This window comes from Panthera pardus, unplaced genomic scaffold (assembly GCF_024362965.1).
Source record: "Panthera pardus isolate Hobbes unplaced genomic scaffold, ASM2436296v1 HiC_scaffold_8, whole genome shotgun sequence".
In the NCBI taxonomy this organism is placed as follows: domain Eukaryota; kingdom Metazoa; phylum Chordata; class Mammalia; order Carnivora; family Felidae; genus Panthera; species Panthera pardus.
The window spans coordinates 13273987-13294783 of NW_026527013.1; the positions used below are offsets into that span (position 1 = coordinate 13273987).

General features: G+C 54.9%; 1 protein-coding gene across 1 annotated transcript in view; it reads right to left on the bottom strand.

Annotated features, from left to right (window-relative positions):
* The window catches only part of UNC13A (unc-13 homolog A), a 60983-nt gene that overhangs the window by 18406 nt on the left and 21780 nt on the right, over positions 1-20797 (bottom strand). Inside the window, exons 10-30 of the mRNA XM_053897142.1 lie at positions 17625-18185; positions 17239-17347; positions 15400-15446; positions 13066-13144; positions 12897-12902; positions 12350-12421; positions 11862-12081; positions 11000-11227; positions 9982-10123; positions 9693-9862; positions 8382-8497; positions 7174-7337; positions 6625-6775; positions 6240-6308; positions 5833-5922; positions 5479-5613; positions 3771-3904; positions 2228-2313; positions 1899-2025; positions 1039-1135; positions 515-658 (exon numbers count right to left, since the gene is read on the bottom strand). Coding sequence (XP_053753117.1) covers positions 515-658; positions 1039-1135; positions 1899-2025; positions 2228-2313; positions 3771-3904; positions 5479-5613; positions 5833-5922; positions 6240-6308; positions 6625-6775; positions 7174-7337; positions 8382-8497; positions 9693-9862; positions 9982-10123; positions 11000-11227; positions 11862-12081; positions 12350-12421; positions 12897-12902; positions 13066-13144; positions 15400-15446; positions 17239-17347; positions 17625-18185 — 2947 coding nt within the window. The remainder of the gene's footprint in view (positions 1-514; positions 659-1038; positions 1136-1898; positions 2026-2227; positions 2314-3770; positions 3905-5478; positions 5614-5832; positions 5923-6239; positions 6309-6624; positions 6776-7173; positions 7338-8381; positions 8498-9692; positions 9863-9981; positions 10124-10999; positions 11228-11861; positions 12082-12349; positions 12422-12896; positions 12903-13065; positions 13145-15399; positions 15447-17238; positions 17348-17624; positions 18186-20797) is intronic.

Genomic DNA, 20797 nt, shown 5'->3' on the forward strand with positions numbered 1-20797 from the left:
CAACCCCAAATGGAATCCCAATTCTTACTTGCAGTCCTCAACTTCAACCCAGCTTAAAGCCAATTAGCTGGAACCCTCAAACCCAGTTGGATGGTCTTGACTTCCAAACTCACCCCAAGACCCACCCAAATCCTACGTAAATCCCAACACTCACTCCAACCTCAATGCCAAATTGAATCTCAATCCCAATAGTAACCCTAAACCCAACCCCAACTTCAACCCCATCTTCAACCCTGACCCCAGCTCCAAATTCAACTCCAACTGTAACCACAACCCTGACCTCAACCTCAACCTCAACCTAAACACTGTCCTCAACCACAACTCCAACACTGATGTCAACCCCAACTTCAATCCCACTGATATCACCAACCCCAACTTTGACCTCAGTCCTAATCTTAACCCTGCCCCTGACCTGGACCGCAATCCCAATCTCAAGTGCAACCCCAATCTTGACCCTATCCCAATCCCATCCCTCCCCTGGACTCCATTCCCAACCCCACCCACCCTCCCGCACCTTGGCAAAGCGCCTCATGTAGTGCCCCACGATCTGGGGGTCAGGGCACTCGAGTTTCTTGATGATCTCAAAGCTCTGGTTGAGCTGGGAGAAGACGTCCACCACGGAGCAGGAGAACAGAGCGTGCTCTGAGGTCTGCTGGAACTGCAGGGGTGGGGAGGCCATCAGGGAAGAGAGGGGTCAGAGCCAGACAGTCCCTAGAGTCCAACCCTCCCACTCTTCATGGGGAAAGCCAGAGACCAACTGCCCTGGGGTGAGATGGACACTGTGGAAGGGTGACTTAGAGGCAGACACAGAGACTATGGATAGAGAGAGTGGGGCTTCCAGCTGCACGAACTCTTTCATTTGTTGAGTGAACAAAAAACTTTCAAAATCATGAACAAGGTGAAGACAGTAGTCACCTTTCAGAGACTGGCTTCATCTCAAGGGCAAGTTTTGCCTCCATATTGGATCCCAATGGACCCCAGAGGGAGCAAGACCACTGTGGGCAGACTAGGGGCTTGGTCATGGGTCAGTCTCCTCACCCCATCCTTCTTGTCTCGCTCCAGGGCCCCATGCAGGAAATCCCGGGACACCTCCTCATTCTCATCCAGCCACTGGATGACAAAGGGCTCAAACCACCTGGAACAGAGAGCAGGAGTGAGGTCTTGCCACCTCTTGTCCCCTGGCCCTCTGCTTTGCCTGGTTCTGGATGGTACTTGGGCAGGTCCTCCTCTCCCTTGAACTCACCCTGTGGCCTCCGGTGGGGGGCTACTCCCTGCTTCCCTACCCCACCAGGCCTCAGTTACTTCAGCCATGAAATGGACCTCATGACCACTGTCAGAGAAAGGCCCATACTTGCAGGAACCATGGTTCAGATAAACGACCCATGGGTAAGGGAATTTACTCTCTGGGATCCCATTACCTGTACAACAGAGGAGTATCTATCCCACAGTGCTGCTGTGAGCGTGAATGACACAACGTATAGTAGGTCCTCGGTAAATGGTGACCACCATCCTGCTCTCCAACACAGCCCGTGAGTCAGACATCCAGAGTTCAAATCCTGGCTCCGTCACTTATTGGATGTCACCTTGGGCAAGTCCTTCGGCATTTAACTCTCCATTTCCTCATCCACAAAATGGGAATTATAACGCTCCCATCTTATAGAATCGTCAAAAGGATTAAATGAGAAAAGGCACATAGGACTGCTCAATGCAGTTTCTGATACTTATGAATATTAATTGGGCTATAGGAGTCCATAGTCTAATGGCTGAAAATAGAGAATACTAGGTTTGCACCCCACTGTGACCCTGATGCCTAGGGAACCCTGAGTAGGTCAGCCCTCATCTCTGGGCCTCCGTCTAGCTGTCAGCACTACGGTTCTGGCCTGGGGCAAGGGACTTACGCAGGGTACTCAGGCACGCGGTCCTTGAAGGCAGGAAGCTCTGCCACATACTCGTTATATAGCCACTTGACCTTGAAGTGTAGGTTCATGTAGTCAGCACTCTTACACAGGCGATGCTTGTCATGCTCTGGTAGGGGGAGAACGGACGTGGCTCAGTCAGGTAAGTCTCCACCTTCTGTCTTGGCAGCACCTGCTCTGGCCATCACAGGTGTCCAACCTCAAGCTTGAGGGTCCAGGACACTCACAGCCTTGGAGGGGATACTGAGGCACAGCTACCTACTGTAGCCAGGCTGGCAGACATGGGAATTGTGGGGGGGGGGGGTACTTACCCTCCATGGCATACTTCATGTCCTGGGCAAACAGGTTCCACATCACTTCAGCACTGATTTTACCCACGTTCAGCTCCTGGGGAAACCTGGTGAAGGTCATGGAAGTATGAAACCTTGGCAGATGGAAGCAAGATGGCACAGGCTGCTTTGGCTTTCTGACCCAGAGGGTAGTGCAGGACAGGCAGAGGGATCTGGATTCAAGCCCCCTCAAAGCCACTGACTTGTTGAGTGACTCTGAACCGAAGCCCTGCTTCTCCCTGAGTCTCCATCCATCTATCTCTCCATCCCTCCATCCACTCATTCACCCAGTCATCCATCTTTCTACCCATCCATTCACTCACCCATTTGTCTATCCACTCACCCATTTCTCTATGCATCCATACATCCATCCATCCATCCATCCATCCATCCATCCATCCATCCATCTCTCCATACAGCCATCCATCTCTCCATCCAACCAGCTATCCATCCATTCCTTTATCTACCCATTCATCCTTCTACCAATGTATCCACTCATCAACCTATTCACCCATTCAGTATATCCCCATCCCTCCATCCATTCATCCATCCATCCATCCATCCATCCATCTCTCCATACAGCCATCCATCTCTCCATCCAACCAGCTATCCATCCGTTCCTTTATCTACCCATTTATCCTTCCACCAATCTATCCATTCATCAACCTGTTCATCCATTCAGTATATTCCCATCCCTCCCTCCCTCCATCCATCCATCCATCCACCCATCCATCTCTCCATACAGCCATCCATCTCTCCATCCAATCAGCTATCCATCCATTCAGTCATACATATCTCCATCCATCTTCCCATACATCCATCCACCTTTCAGTCCATCAATCCCAAATCCCTGATCTTAACTGAATATCTAACTAACCAAGAGATACTGGCACACCAGAGTTAAGAGCCCCTCTAGCACTCAGGGATAAATAAGACACAACAGTTCATTCAGCTAACATAGATGAAAACTCTACAGATACATAAATCCATATAAAACTGTGTACATATTCACACACAATTACACAATATACAGTATTGTATATTGAAGTGCATTCCACAATTGTATGCATATATACTATACACATTTAAACCCATAGGCCACAACTATACACAGAATTACATCCACACACAAGATATAATGCAATTTAAATGTTAAACATTTGGTAGAGTATTTAACACACATTAAATACTTGAACAACACTGCTTATTGTTATTTACGAGCCTACACTATCATATACATATGTACACATTTTTATTCACACAAATCAACATGTACAAAATACATATCCGATTATACCAGTGATTGTGTACAAACACACAGTTTTATGTTTCTGTTTATAAATTATGCCATATTTCATTCAGGCACAACCACACCTACAGTTGCCTCCACATACACATCATTTTATGTGTAATTAGACATGATCACCTTTACACATAAGACACAAAGTTGTGTACACACACACACACACACACACACTATAAACATACACCTGCAGATAATTAACTGCACGGATGCACAACTCACTGGTTGAGGCAGGGAGTGTACGAATTCTTGTCTTCCTCAATGATGGACACTATGAGAGTGATCAGCTTGGACCAGAAGTCAAGGTTCTTGATGCTGGGTCCCTGTTCCTCTGGGGGAACCTCTCCTTTCTTAGCCTGGAAGGGGCAATGGAGAGATTGGCCAGAGGGGTCCAGGGGGTGGGTGCCTCAGTTAGTTCATTATTGAGGGGTAGGAGGTTAGTGAGGAAGGGGCCCTGTTAATAGTGTGTGGTTCAAGTGGGAAAACTGCATGAAAAGGAACTGAACTCTTGTAAACTGGTCTAAACAGAGCTCATGTCCCTGCAGCTCAACAAAGCTTAATTAGACTCAACTCATAAAATTGAATAGAACTGAATTTAGTTGAAAAAACCTGAAGCCCATGAAACCAAATGGAACTGAAATGAATGCCAATCAGGCCCACTTAGCTTAACAGATGGAGGTTCTCAGAGTTAATTCAGTGAAACTGAACTTGGACCAATTACACTGAGTGGAGTGGAATTAAACTTAACTGGATTGAATTAAACTCAAATGAATTCAATTGGATTGAACCTAATCAACTCGTCCAAGAGCAACATCATCCTAAGTCAAAATAATGGAAATAAATAGACTTGAACTCAACCCAACCTAAATTAATCTAATTCAACTCAACCAAGTCATCCCAATCCAACTCTACCTACTCAACTCAACCTAATATCCTCAGGCCAGCTCAATCCAACTGTAGTCAGTCAATGAAAATGGACGCAGCTAAATTCAACTGAAACAAACCCAACTCAACCCAACTCATCTGAACTCAACTATACCCAAGGCAACAATCCAGCGTATCCTAACCCAGGTCAACTCAACCCAGTCGAGAATAACTTCAGTTCAACTGAATGGAAAAAAAATGGATTTTTGCTCAAGGAAACTCAGCTTAATCCCCCTCAGTTCTGCTCACTAATTAGCCAAGAGCAATTTTAAGTCACCTGAAAAGAAATAAATGAAGCTTGAACAGTTTACAGTTAAACCAAACTCAACCCAATTTAATCCACTGCACCTCAACCCAATTCAATTCAAAGTGACTTGATTTCAACTCAAGGGACTGTAAATGAATGGGATGAAATAAAATCTGGCTAAATTCAGCTTATCTTATCTCGTATCAGAAGCCCAAGGTGAGGTAGGGGTCACCTTAGCTCCCACAGACTCTTGCAATTCCTCCACCCCAGGGCTAATCATCCTAGGTTGTGAATTTCCGATGTATCCACCTTTCCCTTCTAATAAGCCATGAGCTCCTTGAAACCTTATTGACAATCCTGGGACGTTATATGTGTAGATAAACACATATGAAAAGATCTCAAATAAACTGACTTGAAACGGCCCAAACTGAATTTTACTCAAAAAATTCAATTCAACTCAACATTTAGAACAGTGATTCTATCCTAGGCACACTGTATGCCTAACTCAACTAAATTTAGCTAAAACTGAATTTACTGAGCATCGATTGTGTATCAGGTGCCAAGCACTTACCTACACTTTATCTAAAGGTTGCAGTTCATTAAATCTTCTCTTCAATCCTGAGATATGGGTTTATGACCTCATTTTACAGAGGGAGATACTGAGGCTCAGTTAAACCGCTTGAGAAGGGGAAGATCTGGAACTTGGTCAGGGCCTGGTTGGTATCCCCTATTCCTTTCTCCTTTATCTGGGGTCCTCACCGGATCTGTCTGGTATTCCCGGCTGTAGAGTTCATGACAGTTGTTGAAGATGTACTCATAAGTAGAGTTGAGGCAGGCTTTCACGCAATCTTTCACCACTTGGCTGGCTCGGGGTGGGCTCTGGAGTTCTTGCACCTAGAGGGAGGGAGACGGGCACGAGTGGGCATAGCTGGGACAGGAGGTATGCAGGAAATGGCTACAAGTAGCTATGAGCTTAAGGAAATGTAGCAGGATGAAAGCAGAGGGTCACTGAGAAAGGGCACATTTCTCCAAGAGAAATGTTACTCGGTTAGGAGCTAAGAGTCCTGGAGAATGCCCCCTTGGAGAGCTAATGGCACCGGGTCCCCTTCTTACCTTCATCCGAAAGAAGGTGATGCTGGTGAGAAGGTCCACAGTGGATTTGAGGTCCTGGAGTCTCTCTGGGCTGCTGGCTGGGAAGTTATTCTGTTGGGAGGGAGAAGAGAGGTTGGATTATGAAGAAGGCTGGGTCGGGGTAGAGTGTTTTAGGGGAAATACAAGAGCTCCCAAGTTCCAGGAAGTGGGTGGGGGGGTCCATGAGAACACCTTGAAGCAACTAGGGTGGGAGCTGGTTGGATGCACCAAGCACGTTGGGCAGGTGCTGCCCATCTATGTGTACACATGTCAAAGGAACACATTCCACGTGTTAAGATGGGTCCTCCCATGTGCACACCTGCCGGGAGCTCTCCCTTCCAGGCACACACGTGTAGGAGCAAGCAAGTCATTATGGGTGCACTTCTCACCCGATACATGGAGAGGTCGATCCGAAGGGAGTTGTGCAGCTGGTCCAGAAGCTTGACAAAGCGCTCTTTCTGAGGAGGCAGAGGAGGAGGATGGACAGAAGCAGGGACATGGGGGGTCGAAGCAGGGACATGGGGGTCGAGGTGGCTGCCATATAGGCTGAGTGCTTACTATACACTAAGTGCACCCCATCCATCATTGAAATGGGCCTTCACAATATCCATTTCCATTCTACGAGAGGTAAACTGAGGCTCAGAGAGGACAAGTGACTGGTGCAAAGTCACAGAGCAAGTCAGGTCCAGATTGGAGACCACGGAGTCACACAGGGTCCGACCCGCACAGGGTTGGGCTCGCCCTCATCCCCCAGCCCCGGTCCCCGGGACTGACCCCAAAGTTGGAGGCAGCGAAGCGGTCAGAGGCGGACACGTTGGTGGAGGCGGTGGTGTGCGCGTAGTAGGCATTGATGTTGGCGAGAAGGGTGCTCATGACGGCGGGCACCCCGGGACACATGTACTTGGAGGAGAGGCAGGCAAAGTGGCTGGTGGGAGGGAGTGGGAGGAATTGGGCTTGGCATCCAGCCAGGACAGGCAGTGTTCCCCCCAGAACGCCTCCAAGACAGCATCTGTGAGGGACTCCCTCTGACCCCTCAAACCATTCCCTCTGCCTGATTGTGTCTCCCAAGTTTCTCTCGGTCTCCTCTCTGGGTTGCCCTACCTCTGTGCCTCTAACTCTGACCCTCACCCTGTCACTTTAGCTGCCAGAAACTGCACTTTCCTAACCTCCAGGGGATTACAGGATGCCCACCACACCCACGTCCTCTCTGGCTCCTTCTCTCAAAAACCCTTCCACCCCAGATCTGCCAGTGTCTGCTAGGGAACCCCCTCACCCTGGTTTCCTGCACCTTGCCCTCAAGTCCGCCCCAGCCTGCAGCCTCACGTCATGGCTTGGTAGATGGACTCGACGCCGTAGCGCATGGCAAATTCATCCACAATCTCCTGGGCTGTCTCATCATAGTAAACCTTCCAGGCGTCATCACCCTTGGCATCTGGGATCTTCACAACCCCATTGTTCTGCACGTCTGTCACGAAGTGGAACAGGTTCTGCCACCGAGAGGGAGAAGGCATCGTGAAGAGTGCAATGAGGCACAAGGGGTCGGAGACCCCAGGCTGGAGGCAGCTTACATCATCCATCCGTTTGTTTATTCACTGATTTATTCATCTACGCCGTCATCCACCCATCACCCATCAACTCTCGCAATTACCAAAAAAATTCACCAATCCACTCATCTGTCCTTGTGACAATTCAACCACACAACCATCCGTCTGTCTGTCCATCCACTCATCTACCCATCCATCCACTTGTCTACTCACTCATCCATCAATCCAAATACTCCAAAATCTACCTATGTACTCCTCTATCCTTTCACACATTTATCCGTTTGTCCTTCCGTCCAAGCATCTATCTAAACATCTGTCTGCCTGACCATTCATACACTCATCCACCCACCCAACCCATTCAACTACCCAAAACTTCCCCCATGTGCGAATCCTCCCTTTTAATAATTCGACCACGCATCCGTCCATCCCATACATCTACCCACAACTTAGTCTGTCTATCCAGCAATGCATCCATCCACCCCTTCAACCATCCATCATCTATTTACCTACCCATCCATTTATCCACCCATCCATCCATTCATCCACCATCCATCTTTCCACCAAGCCGCCTGTGCAACCGCCCCAGATCCACTCATCTATACTTTCGATAGTTCAACCACACATCTGTCCATCCGCCCATCCTTTTATCCACCCATTATGTATGTGTCCGTTCAACCAATCATTTATTCACTCAAAAACTGAGTCATCTCCAGGAGCCCCCTGTTCAGGTCTGGGACGGGCGAAACACCTGGAGCTGGGTAGCGAGAGTCTGCCTGGAGGTCAAGGAGGGCTTCCCAAAGGAGGGGGCCCTGAAGTTGGATGGATAGGGAGGAGTTTTCCAGGCAGTAGGAATGGCATGGGGGATGGTCTTTGAGGCCCAGAGAGTATGAATGGTGTGGCTGGAAACAGGAAGGTGGAGCTGGGGTGGTCAGGGATGGGAGGAGATCACAGTGAGCTGCGAAGGCAGGGAGGGGCGTTGGGCCTCACCTCGTGTAGACAAGTGTACTGGACATGGTAGGGGGCCACCTTTTCTTCGCCTTTGATCTCCACGCTGATGTGTAGCCGGATGGCACCTGATACGGCGGATTTGTCAGTCCGCTTGTCTGCAGAACAGAAGGGGACCTCTGCATCAGACCTTCCCAGTGTAGGCCTGGGATATTCTAATGTGTGCATGACGGTAGGCCAGGAGTCATGACCCTGAAGTTAAGACCCAGGTATGTCTTCTCAGATCGGCTCTCTCTGGGCTTGTGCCTCTCCCAGTAGCCTAGAACTCCCTAGGCCCCGTCTCTTCCTTCAAACTAGGATTCCACACCCTGCTTCCTTGCGCAGATTAAATTCCCGAGTCTGCATCTTCTCTTTAACCAGGAGCCCTAGGCCCTCCTTCTCTCCCAGACTGGGCTCCCCAGCCCTGCCTCCCCTATCAGATCAAGATCCCCAGCATCCACTCATCTTAGATAGGATTCCTAGGTCTGTGTCTCTCTCCTCAGACTAGGATCCTCAGGTTTTGCTTCCTGCCTCCATCAGACTGGGCCTCACAGAAGACCCTTCCTCCCCCATCAGACTGGGCCTCACAGAAGACCCTTCCTCCCCCATCGGACCGGGCCTCACAGAAGACCCTTCCTCCCCCATCGGACCGGGCCTCACAGAAGACCCTTCCTCCCCCATCGGACCGGGCCTCACAGAAGACCCTTCCTCCCCCATCGGACCGGGCCTCACAGAAGACCCTTCCTCCCCCATCGGACCGGGCCTCACAGAAGACCCTTCCTCCCCCATCGGACCGGGCCTCACAGAAGACCCTTCCTCCCCCATCGGACCGGGCCTCACAGAAGACCCTTCCTCCCCCATCGGACCGGGCCTCACAGAAGACCCTTCCTCCCCCATCGGACCGGGCCTCACAGAAGACCCTTCCTCCCCCATCGGACCGGGCCTCACAGAAGACCCTTCCTCCCCCATCGGACCGGGCCTCACAGAAGACCCTTCCTCCCCCATCGGACCGGGCCTCACAGAAGACCCTTCCTCCCCCATCGGACCGGGCCTCACAGAAGACCCTTCCTCCCCCATCGGACCGGGCCTCACAGAAGACCCTTCCTCCCCCATCGGACCGGGCCTCACAGAAGACCCTTCCTCCCCCATCAGACTGGGCCTCACAGATCCTGATTCCCCCACCAGATGGGACACACAGACCCTACCTTCTCCATCAGACTGGGCTCCTAGACTACCTCCTCCTGACACTGGTTCCCCACTTGGGCCCCCTGGGGCACCCTCCCTGTCCCCTTGCAGGACACCACCCATGCTCACCCAGGTTGTACCACACGTCCATCTCGCCGCTGAGTGTCCGCACCTCGATGATCGTCTGTCCCAGGAAGTCATCGGATTCCCTCTTAAACCGCTGCTTCACACGGGATTTGATGTCATCATCCTCGTCCCAGACACGCACCTTGATTCGGTCTGAGGAGTTGTGACATTCACTGCGGGGGGGGGGGAGGGGGAGGCAGAGGCGGGGGTCAGGTGGCTGGTCTTGGAGCCCCCTTCGGCTGCTCCGGCAGGGAGTCCACCTGGGCGGCCAGGGGTTCAGCCAGGCACTTACAAGTGGAAGTTCTCCTCCCACACAGGGTTCAGGTTCCCATAGATGGTTTTCGTCCGTTTCTTGGTCTTCCCAACCTGGACAGTGACATAGGGGTCACTGGATCCCGTCTTGTCCTTTGCCTGCAAGCCCTGGGCACAGACCACTGGAAGACACACAGGACAAATACAAATACGGGCTCAAGGAGTGAGGCGTACGAGAATAGTCACCACCACAGGGTCCCTGTTGCTTATTGGGGACCCCTGTGACATGGCCTGAGGGCTTTGTTCTGACCATGGGAGCCCATGGGGACACCCACAAGACAGGAAGGGCTTCCTGAAGAGTTAACACCCCCGGAGTCCTCGGCTGATGCTGGATGGGAAGGTTGCCCTGGGTCACCCCTGGGTAGGACATTCTGTACATTGTCCTCCTGAAATTTCCAGCAGGATTGAGCCTACAGTTGCTCTCAGAGCCGCCTGTTTATTGGGGTCCCCTGCAGGGCTCCTTCTCTTCCTGCTCCCAGCCTCATGTCTCCACCCACACTGGGGCTTCCTGGGGCCACCTTCTGGATACCCATCTGCCCCGAAATCCTCATCTTGGGGTCTGCTTTCAGGGAAATTCGAATGAGGTTGGGCATGGACGAACACCCGAAGGCCTCCACCCGGGCAGGACCCTTCTGCCCCCAGTGGTCAGCACTGTCCCCCAGTGGTCCTGATCGTTGACACCCTGTGTAGGGTTCCTTCCGTCCCAGGCTCACTTCTCAACTCCCACGGCATCACCCCCTAGATAAACAACGTGCCCTCAACTCTTCTTCTTGGGGTCTGATTCTGGGGGTGGGGTGGGGCACAAACCAAGAGTCATGCAGACAGCGTCATGCATTCCCATTTGGAGGCACACATGCCCACCGTGGGAGCACAAACACACCTAGGGACATGGGACAGATATGGACACACTACACACAGCCAAAGGAAGAGCCACAGGAGGGAGCACAGGGGGCTGAGAAGAAGGGACCCTGTGGCCACCCCCACCCCCGCGGCCTCACCAGTGATGCTGATCTTGGCCGACCACTTGGACGTGCCGTCCAGCACGCTCTGCTTGACCGCCTTCATCTGCTGCGTATGCGCGGTCTTGGTCACGGCGAAGATCTCCTGGATGAGCTCGAAGATCTCAGGTTTGTTCCGCTCCCGGATCTTCATGCGGTCCTTGAGCACCATGATGATGTTCTGCGTCCGGTCCTCCGCCCCGTGCTTGGAGCTCTTCTCTGCAGCCCCTGTGGACGCAGAGAGCAGTCACCGTCCAGAGCGCGCCCCCTCACCGGAGCGAGAACCCCACCTCCCACTCCCCAGCTTCCTCGGCTGCGGCCAAGAGCACTTAGAGCCGTGGGGGCTCAGGTGACTCGCGCCCCAAAGCTAGAGCTGCTAGAGATTTCGACATGCTCTCTGAACCCTCCTACCCCTTCTCCGCGTAGTGCCCACCTTGCTGCGCGAGGGGGCCGCACTGAACCCTCGCGCTCCACCAAGACTCCGCCCCTTCTCTGGCTCCTCCCCCCCACTCAGAGCCCCCTCCCTCTCTGAGCCCCCTCTCTAACCCATTTTTCTCCAGGGGAACCGCTGACTGTCAGTAAGCCCACCCTCGGACAGTTTAGTTAGTCCCTGAGTCTCTCCCCACCCCTCTCTGACCCCCTCACGCTCCCTTTCCCCTCCTCTCGCCCCACTCCTGGGGCCAACGAGTCGCTCCCCTGTTCTTGCCCCGCCCCCGCGGAGCCCCGCCCCCGCGGAGCCCCGCCCCCGCGGAGCCCCGCCCCTCTGCGGAGCCCCGCCCCCGCGGAGCCCCACCCCCACGGAGCCCCGTCCCTCCGCGGAGCCCCGCCCCCCGGAGCCCCGCCCCTCGGGCCCCGCGCTCACGCTGCAGGCAATCTGCGTTGAGCAGGTCCTGGCACTTCTCGTGGCACTTGACGCCGCACTCCGTGCAGCGCATGCCCTGCCGCGCGATGCCCCACAGCAGCCCCTCGCACTCGTAGCAGTAGGTGGGCGTGGTGGCCGTCCACACCTCGAAGTTGTGCGGCGTCGTGCAGGAGATGGGGTAGATTAAGGCTTGCAGGGTCTTCTTGTAAACGTGGTTTTTCTGAGCGGAGAGAGAGGGGCGGCATGGGGCGCTGTCCGGCGCCACCCTCACCCCCTCGCTGAGTGTAGTAAAGTCCCCATCCCTCCCCCTGCCCCCACACCGTCGGAATCCACGGTTCCGGTGCACAGATCATGTCGGCCGGACGCAGCGCAACCAGATCGTGGGGAGGGAGGAGTGCCCGTCCCTGCCACGCTCTCCTCCTCTTCCTCCCCGGAGCCCCCAGCCCACCCCCCGCTCAACCCCGTGGAAGGGGAGGCGCCCCACGCACCAGCTCCTCGTTGTTCAAAGTGCTGGAGGCCAAGGCGGAGGTGATGCCCGCTTTTCTGGACTGGACCAGGGACTGGGGCAGGGAAATCACCAAGGGAGTCACCGGGGTCGATTCACACCCGTAGGGTTGTCACCACGAGCAGAATCCACAGCCATGGTTTGGGGCCGCCAGCGACGGATTGCAGCCACGGCCACAAATAGCAGCAGGAGGAGGGCCAGTGAAGAATTGGAAAGTGACAGAGGCTCTGGGTTAGAAGGGACCCTGGAAGGTGACCAGCCTCACACCCCTGACTCACCCATTCCCCACCCCCACCAGGAACCAGACTCAGGAGCTGCATTTGGCCACGATCAGCAGCCACAGAGCAAAACTACCAGCCACTCCAGGAACCAAGATCGGGAGTCACCTGCTCTCTTCCCCACCCAGAAACTGTAGGACAGGGCAGGGTCCCCTCACCCCGGAACCCATGCATTGGGGGCCAGTTGGAAGATCCTAATGGGGGGGGAGGGGGTCTGAGGAAGAGATGGGGGCCCAGGTCACTACCACTCACCATGGCCTGAAGTGTCCATGCAGCAGACAGGGTAGAAATCAGATTACATTAGTCCCAGGGAACACCTTGCCAGCCCCCAGCCCCAGGTCTGCCATGGGCAGTTGTATAGGTTGAGCACTGCTTATGGCAGGCCTGCTCTGCTGGGGGAGGAGAGGGCACAGGCGCTCACCAGGTCGCTCACGAGTGGAATGGGCTTCCTCTTGCGGATGTCCGGCATGCTGTCAATGATGATGAGGCCACCGCCAGGGCTGTAAGACACACACGGGGATGTCAAGGGCCCAGGCGTCTCGCTGTCTCCAACAGACATCACTGGAGGCCTGGGCAGGACACTTGATCTCCCCGGGCTATTAAAGGTTGAATGGTGTCTCCCAAAAAGATACGTTTAAATCCTAGCCCCTAGTACCTCAGAACGTGGCCTTATTTGGAATATCTGGGTCGTTGCAGATATAGTTAGTTAAGATGAGCTCACGCTAGACTGGGTGGGCCCCTAATCCAATGTAACGGGTGTCTTTATAGAAAGAGAGACAGCAGTGTGACAACAGAGATCAGAGCGACACATTTACAAGCCAAGGAATACTGAGGATTGCCAGCAACTACCAGCAGCTGGCAAGGCAGGGAAGGAGTCTCCCCTACAGGTGACAGTGACAGAGGGAGCGTGGCTCAGCCAACAACTTGACTTTGGAATCCTGGCCTCCAGAACTGTAAAAAGAATATCCTCCTGTTGGTTTAAGCTGCCCATTCGGTAGTGTGTTACGGCAGCCCCAGGAAACGAAGACGACTCCGGGCCTCAACTTCCTCACCTGGGAAATGGGGAGATGATGCCGTTGCCCAATTTGAATAGAAGTTTGAATGGACGTTTGAATAAACTAAGGTATTCACGAGACACTACCTAATTGAAATAGGTATTTCAAAATTGAAAATACCTATGTATACTTGAAGTCGATCCTGGAAGGAGTGATTTCGAAGCTGATGGCTACGCAGCTTTGGCGTAGCTGGTGGGTCAGAATGAGCTACTTTGGGGGAGATGCTATCGTGGCCTTTATGGATTCACCTTACTGGGAGGGGCCCACATCCCAAAGAGGGTTCAGGCGTGGCTCTTCTCCAGAAGGTTCCCACTGGCCAGGGAGAGAGATGCCTGGCAGCCAGTGACTCTGGACAAGCCCCGGGGTGCCATCCATATTCCAGTGCTGCCTGGAAGATCAGGCAGAGGCCTGGTGACTCCCTAAATACACCTGGGCTTGGCTCCCCAGCCTGACCCCGCCCGCGACTCTCGAGGGCATTTCCTCCATAGATCACGTGTTCATCCCCATGTCAGTCCCAGCTTCCGGGGCTCCCCCCAAGGACACCGGCTCATCTGGGAGTCACAGCGTCTGTCTCCGCGCCTCTGTTTGCAAAGGACGCACAAGGGAAGGCAGTCACCCTTCCCGCTGCTACTTGAAAACATTAGTGTACTTTAAAAGTATCTTTTAGGGGCGCCCGGGGGGCTCCGTCGGTTAAGCATCCGACTTCGGCTCAGGTCACGATCTCGCGGTGCGTGGGTTCGAGCCCCGCATCGGGGCTCTGTGCCGACAGCTCGGAGCCTGGAGCCTGGTTCCGATTCTGTGTCTCCTTCTCTCTCTGCCCCTCCCCCACTTGTGCTCTGTCTCTCTCTGTCTATCAAAAATAAATAAACGCAGAAAAAGTATCTTTTAGGGGCACCTGAGTGGCTCGGTTGGTTAAGCACCAGACTCTTGATTTCAGCTCAGGTCATGATCTCACGGCTTCCGGAGCTCAAGCCCCGCGTTGGGCTCTGCGCTGACAGCGCGGAGCCTGCTTGGGATTCTCTCTCCCCTCTCTCTCCGCCCCTCCCCGCTTGCGCGCTCTCTCGCTCTCAAAATAAATACAAACATAGATAAAAAATAAGTGTTTAAGAATATCTTTTACATCTTCTAACCTCTCCACTCAGGCGCTGAAGGAAGAAAAGCCCGCGTAAGCGCTTAGATAGGACAAAAGGCTCCACGGACGCCCAAATAACTGTCATTAAAGAAAGGGTCACCATTAAAGAAAGAGCCAGCAACCGTAGCCATAATCTGGGATGTCTAAAAACAGAATCAGATCAACAACTTCACCCTGGGATTGCAGAGGGACGCTGCAGGACACAGGCTTCTCCTCTCTCTTACATTTATTTCTCTAGGAGGAAGTGATCTTGGGTAACGCGAGTGTCTGGGGCAAGGCACGTACCTCTCTGGACTCAGTTTCCCCACCTGGAAAATAGGGGTAGCGGTCCTCCCGTGGGTGTGTTGTGGGGATTCAATGTGCGACTCTCTTTGGCTTCTGTCCGGGGTGAATGCTTATGCTAGTGGCTACATCTGTCGGGCTACACCCGATCTGTCACTCAAGCTGTCCCCTGTCTCCACGGAACCGCTGGCTATCCTCCCTGGGCTGACGCTACAATGTAAAGCAGTCTCGAGCTCTGGATTCAAAGCTTCCTCCTTCCTCCTTCCCCCACGACTCCGTTACTCACCCGCCTTTGAACCATAGGGATTTGGACATCTCTCCTTCTCCTCGGGCCTGCGTGACAGACAGACAGACAGACAGACACGGTCAGTGTGGCAGCCTCTCCCCAGAGCAAGGTAGGTTTCACACCCGCTTTCGTCTCCTCTTTGGGCCGGGAGTCAGGAGGCCCGGGTCCTAGTCCTCACTGTGTGTCCTTAAGCTCTCTCTGGGCCTCAGTTTGCCCAATCTGTAAAATGGGGAGAGAAGAGCTCCTCTCTACCACCCACCTCAGTAGGACTCGGTCTCCTTGTCCGTCAAACGTGGGGACGTGTTAGCATCATCTCCAACAAGAGCCCGTGCACTACAGTCCTGGGCTTCTTTTAAACACTCGTTAAGATTCTGTCATTCTCTAAACTTCTCCCGGCCTCACCTGCTCATCTGGTCTTGTGCCCCAGGGCCTTTGCTTGAGCTGCGTCACTTGCTCATACGCCCTCCCACCTACTGCTCCCGATCAGCCTCCATTGATCCTTTTTTTTTTTTAAATACATGAAATTTATTGTCTCCATTGATCCTTCAGATCTCATTGTAGACCCAGAGCCGACACCCTTACCTCCTATGCAACTAAAGGGTGGCATGGTGGGAGAAGGGTGGGGAGGGTCCAGCACTCTTCTGAAATATCGTTGAAGCATTTTGGATATCACTTCTCCTTAAGTGTCACCTCCTCCAGGGAGTTTTCCTGATTACCTCGGATTCGTTTTACACCCCTTCTACGAGACCCACAGAGCCTGCCCACGTTTATTTGGTTTTTGCCATATTACGAGTTCCACCAAAGAGTCGCTGCTGTTTTTTATTTTTCATTCAAATTGCTGACGTAGTGAAAGTTACTCAATAGACCTTACACTGCATATTCTTTTCTACCCTTTGCTTTTAGAACTTAGTCAAAAAAAAAAAAAATTTCAATTTTAAAACATAAGACATTCGATTGGAAACTTCTGTGGCTCTGACATTTGACGGTCTAAGACCTTGAGAGTCTGCTTAGGATATCCTACTGCCAGCCTCACCCTCTGGATAATGGTCCCCCTGGATAATGACACTGCTCTGTCCCCAGCCTAGGGTGGCTTGAACAATTGAAGAGAGAAATGAGGGGCCTCAATCCTGCTGCCTGACCCTAACGCTAATGCCTTCGCCTAATTCCTTCTCTGATACTGACCAGACCTGAGACCTTTCCCCAACCCTGACTCTGGTACCCAGTGTGATCCCAGACACTGATTCCTTTCCCTAACCCCAGTGTTAACCCAGACCTCTGATCTCTGACTGCTGCCCTCGCTCTGACCGCTCTCCCTCTCCCTCACCTCTATCCCTATCCATGAGCTTGACTCTGACATGGCTGTAACCGTGACCTGGCTCCAGGTTCCAGCTCACCTCTCCTTCCTCCCTCCTCAGAAATCCCAGGTGGGCACGAGGGAGGCTGGGCCGGGCCTTGGTGGGGCCGGCTGGTTGGGGGGGAGGGCAGGCAGTCATGGGAGACCAGGGAAGGGCCCTTCTGGAGACAGATGAAGTCAAGGTGCAAACAGGGCCAGAGAGGGGTCAGGCTGGACAGGGGCTGGGCCGGGGACGGTGAGGCCGGGACGCGGGCAGGTGTGGGTGGGGCCAGGTTGGGGTGGGCGGAGCCATAGAAAGACCAGGATGTAAGAAGGGGAAGCGAAGCGGGGGGGGGGGGGGGGGGGGGGTCCGGGGGCAGTGGGCGTGGCCACGCTGTCCACGGGCGGGCCACGGCAGGTGTGGGCAGGGCCTGGAAAGGGACGCAGGTGGATGGGGTATGGGAGCGGTGGGGAAGCGGGCCAGCGGGGCTGCAGCTGTCACTCACCTCCTGCAGCTGCAACCGCACTTTGTTGAAGGCTCGAAGCCAGTTGGCCTTGGCCCTGGACACGGAGTCCTGACCCTCCTGGCCTTCCTCATCCTCTCGTCGCCTGAAACTGAGGCAAGGGGCGTCGTGAGGCTCCAGGACCAGCCCTCCCTTCACCCTCCGCCCTCCGAGCCATGTCAAGCCCTGCGTGGCCTCTCTGGCCCTGAAGAGACACAGTGACCCACCTGTAGCCCCTCTGACGGGCCTCAGTGCCCCCTCCGCTTTCCCGGCCATGACCCTGCGACACCCTCCCCTCCATTCCCCGGGTCCATGCTGACCCCATCTTGGCCCCCGCGACATCAGCGCCACTTGGCCCCCGCGACAGCCCCTTGGCCCCCTCCCATTACCTCTCCTCAGACTTGGGGGGCTCCGGCTCAGGGGCCCGCTCCGCTGTGGGCACCTCCTCCAGTGCGGCTGGCCCAGGGGCCGCCTTGGCCACGTCGGGGGCCTCAGCAGGCCTGGCCGGAGGCCTATCCTCCTTCTCAGCTGCGGCCGGTGGGAGGCTGACACGCTTGAAGTCTTTGGGCTCAGCCACGGCCACCTCCTCCCGCTGGGCGTAGCTCCGGATGTCATCCGGCACCTCCTCCTCCTCCTCCAGCTCCTCCTCCTCGTCAGGCAGCTCCTCCTCCTCCTCCAGCTCCTCCTCCTCCTCCTCCTCCTCCTCCTCCAGGAAGTCCTCCAGCTCCTCGTCCAGCTCCTCGTCCAGCTCCTCCTCATCCTGGTCCCAGCGCGGCGAGTCCTTGTGGTAGCTGACCGAGCTGTGGCACGAGTGGTAGGAGTCCCGGTCCCGCTCGTCCTCTATCTCGGAGCCCTGCAGGCTCTGCTCGTCCGGGTCGAAGTCCTCACTCAGCTGCGAGCTGCCCTGGCTCAGTTCCCCCGAGGAGGCGTAGCGACTGCTGCCGGTGGGGCTGTGGGGACCAGCCAGCGCTCAGCCGCTCAGCCGGGGAGGCACCCCCGAGCCACCGCCCGCCCCCCCCCGCGGCCGTCACGCAGGCGCCACCACCCGGTCATTCACTCAGCACTGGCGGAGGAGCGCCTACGGGGCGCCCGGCCTTGCCCCGGGTACCTGGGAAACCTCGGCCTGGAGAACCCACCTTGTGCCCCTCCGATGTGCTGGGGACCCCAATCAGTGCCTCACCTCCAGTCTTGGGAGATTTAGTGCTTCTGCAGCTCGAACCTGGCCATGGCTCCTGATGTCCCCAAATCTAGATGCTGCCCCAACGTCCCCTCCTGTCCCCGACAGCACTCGCCTCCCATGGAAGCCACAGAGGGGCTTTTTCAAATCATAAACGCAGGCACTTACGTCCCTGTTCTAAAACCTGCCGTAGCTCCTTAGAGCCCTTGGTATGAAATCTGGGCCCTGCCCTACACCCCAGGGTGGCCCAAACCCTCCAGCCTCCCCACCTCATCTCCCTCTGTGCTCCCATCTCTCCCCCCCTGCTCCGGCCACACTGGCTTTCTCACTGTTCCTCCAGAGCCCCTGCATCAGTGCCCACCTCTGAGCCATTGCCCTTGCTGTGCCCTCTTCCAGGAACACCCTTCCAGAGTCTCTTTTGGTGCCCATTGAGATGTTGTCTTTGAGTGAGTTTCCCCCACCCTCCCGCCAAGTCGGGTCCTTAGGTGCGCCCCGGGTCATGCTGGACATGACCAGGAAGGAACACCTAGCCCTGCTTGAGGGCAGGCAGCATGACGCATGGGCCACCACTCGTCCCCCTTCTAATCATTCACTCAGTCACTCAACAAACATCATTCCTTGTCTTAAATACTTCCTCTGCTCTCAAGGACGGGGATTCCTCTCCCCAGCCAGCTCCAGGGATGCTGTAGGGACCAAAACGGGAGTCTCTCCCTTTCGCCATTGGTTGCTAGTTTATGCATTTAGGTGATTGCTTTTTAGTGGCCCACCTTGTAGATGGCAGGGGACAGGTGAGGGATCAGCAAGCATTACTTGGCTGAAAAGGACTTCAAGCTCCCTCTGCTGATGAATAACCCTGAAGTCCATCCCGGCACATTCTGGGGTCCCTGGGGAGGGGGGCAGCCCAGGACTGGAATCCCAGCATACGCCTGGATGCGTCCACCTACGACCTCAGGCGCCGCCTAAGTTGCCCCAGGCTCGTCTTTGGGGCCATCCTCCCATCCTGGCTCTGACGTACTGAGTCTTAACACGGCTCTCACCCCCCTCAGATGCTTCCCCTGGCTCCCATGCCCCTGAGTTGGCCACCCAAGGGCCTTCCTGATCATGATCTGGGACCTGATCCCCAGCCTGTGGCTGAGCTGTTTCCTCTGCCTGAAATTCTCTTCCTCGGACTTCTCATTTATCCTTCTGGGGCTATCTGCCAGGCACCTTCCTCCGGGAAGTCCTCCCTACCCTTCCCCACTGCTAGAGTGTCCCGCCCTGCCCCTCCTTCCAGCCAAGCCCTGGCTTGTGGGATGGAATGTCTGGGTCCGGCTCGGTGTCCCCAGCCTCTCGGATCATCCAGCACCAGGCAGCACGGCCAGGATGGCCAGGGAGCGTGGCTTGAGTCACTCTCAGGGGAATGCAAGCTGTTTCTACCTCTACATCCTCTCCTCCCCCCTGCTTCTGGAGGGTCTCCCCTCACTCCTGTGTGGCCTGACCAAAGCACAAGAGGAGAGGGTTCCTCTTACCCCGACTCCCCCCCCCCCCATCCTGTCCCAGGAATGCTCACGGTAGACAGACTTCTCCCAGCCAACCCTTTCTGGCATTTTCTCTGGGTAGGATGCTATGGCCACCCCCCGCTCTCTTTCTCCAAGGGCAGACCTTTCCTTTTCACTAACATTTGGTCTCTGACTCTCCTCTCGGCTGTTTCCGACCCGTTGAAACTTTGTTCCCGCAATCGCGTCAGCCTGAGCCAGCTTGGGTATGCAAGTGAATGGGAGTGAGGCTTGAATGGGAGAACCGTATTCTGGGGAGAGCAGATAGTTCGGAAAAAGACCCACAACCAAAAATCACGGGGCACCCACGGGGCACCCAGTTAGCTCCAAACGGTATTGTTTGTGCTGTCGACACAACAGTCACCACGTGGCACGTTCAGACGCCCCTCTAGGCGCTTTACAAACGTGCGATCCGTTTAATATCCCCTGCGTCGCAGTTTTGTTTGGCAACCAGGGCTGGGTGATCGGGTCGGCGCGGAAGGACGGCAGGCACGACTCTCAGCCTCACAGGCTTGGAGACCAGCGCCCCGCACCGGGCAGTGGCGTGGCCCGCCTGTCGGACAGGTCTGGGGCCAGCCGACTTTTGAGGGGGTAACGGTAGAGGCCGGAGCGCGCAGGGGCAGGTCCCGAGGGACGGTGCCCGAGCCTGCCAGCCAGAAACAGAGTCGGGCCGTCAGGGCAGGACCACGCCAGGACCACCAGCCGGCTGCTTGCTGGGAGACTCTTTCCAAAATCACCAGCGCCCTTAAAGGGAGCGCCCAGGCACCCCCGCATCTCAGGGGCACCGCTCGGGGGGGCCTTCTGACTCAGCTCCCCTTCGTCAGCCAAAGCACACCCCCTTTGACCAAGC